Source organism: Otolemur garnettii, unplaced genomic scaffold, assembly GCF_000181295.1.
Source record: "Otolemur garnettii isolate 467f Iridium unplaced genomic scaffold, OtoGar3 scaffold00172, whole genome shotgun sequence".
NCBI lineage: Eukaryota > Metazoa > Chordata > Mammalia > Primates > Galagidae > Otolemur > Otolemur garnettii.
In genome coordinates this window covers 403,602-408,151 of record NW_003852567.1, presented here as the reverse complement: position 1 = coordinate 408,151, position 4,550 = coordinate 403,602, and the positions used below count along the sequence as shown (strand labels likewise).

Here is a 4,550-nt window from a genome sequence, read left to right as displayed (position 1 = left end):
ATGGAGACGGCAGTGATTGGGGTGGTACTGGTGTTGTTCGTGGTCACTGTGGCCATCACCTGCGTCCTCTGCTGCTTCAGCTGTGACTCAAGGATCCAGCATCCTCAGGGGGGTCCTGGCCACAGCTTCACCGTGGCCACATTTCGCCAGGAGGCTTCTCTCTTCACCGGGCCTGACCGCCACTCCCTGCCAGCACCAAGTGCCCGGGACTTCTGGACCTTCATGTGAGGCCTAGCAGTCCTCTAGGATTACCCTGGTGTCCTACTTTTGAGTCCTGCCTCCCTGACCTACCCCTCCTGTGTCCTGTGTGTCCTCATGTCCTCTCATCTTGGCTTGCTGTGCCCTCCAGCCTGGTGGATCCACCGTGTGGGGACCAGGTAGGAGTCAGTTCCGATCTGAAGCTCAGCTGAGCTCTGTCCACAGCATGGGCTTAGGAAATGTCCAGGGAGTCACGCGTCAGATTGCATGGTGGGGCAGCTCTGCTGATGTACACCTGGCCTGACACTGGAACTTACTATAAACAGCGCTTGTGACACTGGTCCTACTGCCACGGGGGAAGCAGCGCCCCCAAGCGGACATTTTCAGAAACGGCTTCTTATCTGCACCCGGGTTGAGTATTTTTGCACATTGCACAGAGCCTAAGGCTTAGGCCTGCTCCCTGCCAGCTGCCTGAAATCAGTCCTGAAATTCTGAAACCAAGAATCTACTTCCTAGAGACAAATGATTTATTTTATAATTGAGCATGCATATCCTTTTATGGGCCTTTCCAAATCTGGTTTGGAAAGCCACAAAAGGAAGCAGAAAAGAATACGAGAGTAACAAGGTACAAGATGTTTTATTAGCAGTAGAGTCAGAAAGAAGACTTTTTTTTTGAGACAGAGTCTCAAGCTGTTGCCCTGGGTAGAGTGCTGTGGTGTCATAGCTCACAGCAACCTCAAACTCTTGGGCTTAAGCGATTCTCTTGCCTCAGCCTCCCAAGTAGCTGGGACCACAGGCGCCTACCACAATGCCTGGCTATTTTTGTTGTTGTTGCAGCTGTCATTGTTGTTTAGCATGCCCAGGCTGGGTTTGAACCCGCCAGGCTTGGTGTATGTGGCTGGCGCTCTACCCACTGAGCTCAGGCGCCACCCAGAAAGAAGACTTTTAAACATATTTTGAATAAGACTTTATTTCTCTATTCTTACAGGTCACTTCTAAGAGAATGTGAGTGACTTGCGTCACTTAGGAATGATAGAGAAATCGTGAAGTGAAAGATAATTCCAAAAAAGTTAAAATGTCACATTCAGAGCATGTAACAAAGCTCTTGTTTTCATCACAAATAAAGAGCTATTCAGCTTTTATTAATAGATAATCTGTTCTCTCTGTGGACATGGAATAAGTGCCATGCTAGATTTCAAGAGTATGGTTTAAAGGGTGCAAAATTGTGAGTCTCCTGTCTGTGTCTGAACCCAGCTCTGAATGGGTGGCTGTCCCAGGACCTGCTTGTTGAGGGGGTACACAGATGGCTGACAGTGCCATGTTGCTGCCCCAGGAAGGGCTCTCAGAGAGAGAGGGCTGGGGCTAGAGAGGTACACGGAGGAAAGTTCAGGGAGAGAGTCAAACTGAAGGGGAGGGCAGGGGCCCAGCCTGGGGACAGGAGTTTCTGGTTACTCTGGACACTACAGCCCCTGAGCAGGGCCTGGTGGAAAGGAACTACCTGCATGCAGGGAGGCCTTGTGAACTGAGTGCACTGTCATAGATCTTGTTCTCTAAAAGCGAACTCTGGGACAAAGTTCAGGGACAAGATGCTTACTAGGGATGGACCCAGACAGTGTATTTCCATGGGGATGGAGTGGTCCTGTTCCCAGAAGTACTTAGACTGGTCAGAAATGGGGGAGGGTGTTCAGGCACACCCTCTGGATTTCCTGGGCACAGGCACTCCAGGAGGGGAGAGGCAGCTGGGCAGGATCTGGAAGGGGAGAAGAGCAGCACAGCCTCCCTCTACCCACAGGCAGTCAGGTCTGCTCCAGGGCAGGCACCTGCCAGTGAGAGCCAGGCCTAAGGCTCCTCTTGCACTATGTGGTCACAGCTCTCCCTCAGGAGAGAGTCAGGTTGAAGGTTCCTCCCTGTGTGGACCAGTCCAGGGAGTGCCTGCAGGCTGGAATCACAGGACTGTGAAAACAAAACAATGGCAGTGGTGAGGGATGGCTTCCCTCCTCAGGGGACAGGTGATCTGTCAAGCCCTGAGTTCTTCTCATTTACTCACTTGCTTATCTACATGCCCACTCACTCCCCATCTATCCATCCACCCACCCATCCACTCAACCATCTCTGTACTCACCTATCTACTTCCTGAGTCTCACTTCCACACTTACCCATGCATTTATTCATTCATTCCTTCACTCATTCGCTTATTCAGTTATTGACTTCTCCATTCAATAAACACTAACTGAGCTCTGACGGTATACCAGGCCCTGCCCAGGAGACGTGGGAGCCAACTGGACATTCAGACTCAGGGAACTCCCGGATAAAACTACAGATTTTGGGGGCTCCGGGGATAGAGAGCTGGGAGGCCCAGGGAAACCTGGAAGGAGGAGGCCCTTGAGCTGGACTTGAAGAGCGGAGGCTTCAATAAGAACCTGGGGGAAGGTGTTGCAGACAGAGGGCACAGCATGAGTGAAGGTTCAAAGAACAGGGGATCAGAGGGGCCAGCAGTTCGGCTTGGCCAAGCATGAGGAGATGAGGTTGGATAGCAGGCAGCTCCCGAGGGAAGCACATCTTGCCACACCTGGCTGGCATCCTCAGCAGAGACAGCTTTGCTTACCAGGCTGGGCAGGACCAGGCTCTGAACATGCATAGTGGCACTGCCATATGCTGCTGCTGCAGGGGAGAGGTGGCTTCTGTAGCAGGAACCTGGATGGAGGTTGATCTGAGGACATTGGAGAAGCCATCCCAGGAGGGCGGGGAGCAGGAGGTGAGAAAGCAGTGAAGATCACTACCCTGGAACAGCTGGCACAGGGCGGGGCCGGGGGAGCAGCCAGAGTGGGACATGAAAGTGAGGAGTGCAGGGCAGAGACTGGGGTGTAGGGCAGCCAGATTAATACTGGACATCCAGTTAAACTGGGATTTCAGGTAGACAACAAATAATGTTTTAATGTAAGTACGTTCCAAATAATGCATAATACCCAGATAGGTAATAAATAATGTTTTAGTGTAAGTATGTCCCATGCATTGTTTGGGACACACTTACACTAAGACATTTTTTGTTATCTGTCTGAAATCCCAGTTTAACAGGGCATTCTACATTTAATCTGGTGGCCCCACTGTGGCGAAGGTGCCTCTGAGAGGGTGTGTCAGCTGGTTGAAGGCAGCAGGGGGGCTGGCAAAATGAGCAGAGAAGGGTCCCTGGAGTTTGCAGCACGAGCGTCGGTGATGGTATTAGTGAGAATGGTTCAAGGGCAGTGAAGTGAGCAGCCCCACATGGGGTAGGGCTGTGTGTACGCTGTGGTGTGTGTGGGATGTGAGAGTATGAGTGTGTATGTATCCATGGTAGAGTATGTGTGTGGTATGTGTTTTTGTGCGATGTGTGTATTGTGTGTGGTATGTGAGAGTGTGTGTGGTGAATGCACAATGTGAGTATGGTACGTATGTGTGGATATGTGGGGTGGTGTGTGTGGTATGTTAGAGCATGTGTGGTGTATGTGTTGTGAATTGTGTGTGTGTGCATGGTGTGTATGTTGCGTGTGTGACTGAGAGTGTGTGTGTTGTGGTGTGTGGTATGTGAGTGCTGTGGTGTGTATGTTGTGCTGTGTGTGGCGTGTGTTGTGGTGTGTGTGAATGTGTGTGTTGTGCTGCGTGTGTGGTATGTGTGTGTTGTGCTGTGTGTGAATGTGTGTATGTTGTGCTGTGCGTGAATGTCTGTGTTGTGCTGCATGTGTGGCATGTACGTGATGTGGTGTGTATGTTGTGCTGTGTGTGAATGTGGGGGTGTTGTGCTGTGTGTGGCATGTGTGTGTTTTGGTATGTATGTTGTGCAGTGTGTGAATGTGTGTTGTGCTGTGCGTGTTGTGGTGTGTATGTTGTGCTGTGTGCGTTGTGCTGCGTGTGTGACATGTGCGTGTTGTGGTGTGTACGTTAGGGTGACCAGACATCCCGCTTTTTGCGGGACAGTCCCGCTTTTTAACAATTTGTCCCGGGTCCCTCGGCATTTTAAAAAAGCCCCGATTTTTGGAAAGAACGCACGAACTGGCGGGAGAACAGGAAGGGAATATACGGTTTTCGGCTGCCATGTGGCTATTTCGCCAGAATATGAGTTTTATATTCTTTTTGTTAATTTTATAATGTTAAACTGTAATAATAACAAATAATTGTTGAGAAGTGATTATCGAGAACTGCTTATCAAAGTTTGCATTGTCGTCAGGCCCTGCCCTGCCCCGTCCCTTGCCCCACCCCCGGCCATGTTGTCCCGCTTAACAAATGTTAAAATCTGGTCAACCTAGTGTGCATTGTGCTGCGTGGGTGGCATGTGCGTGACGTGGTGTGTGCGTTGTGCTGCGTGGGTGGCATGTGCG

General features: G+C 50.7%; 1 protein-coding gene across 1 annotated transcript; it reads left to right on the top strand.

Annotated features, from left to right (window-relative positions):
- Positions 1–228, top strand: LOC111728599 (small regulatory polypeptide of amino acid response). Its single transcript, XM_023519329.1, has one exon. The coding sequence runs from the start codon at positions 1–3 to the stop codon at positions 226–228; it is 228 nt and encodes a 75-aa protein (XP_023375097.1).
- The last annotated feature ends 4,322 nt before the right edge of the window (positions 229–4,550 follow it).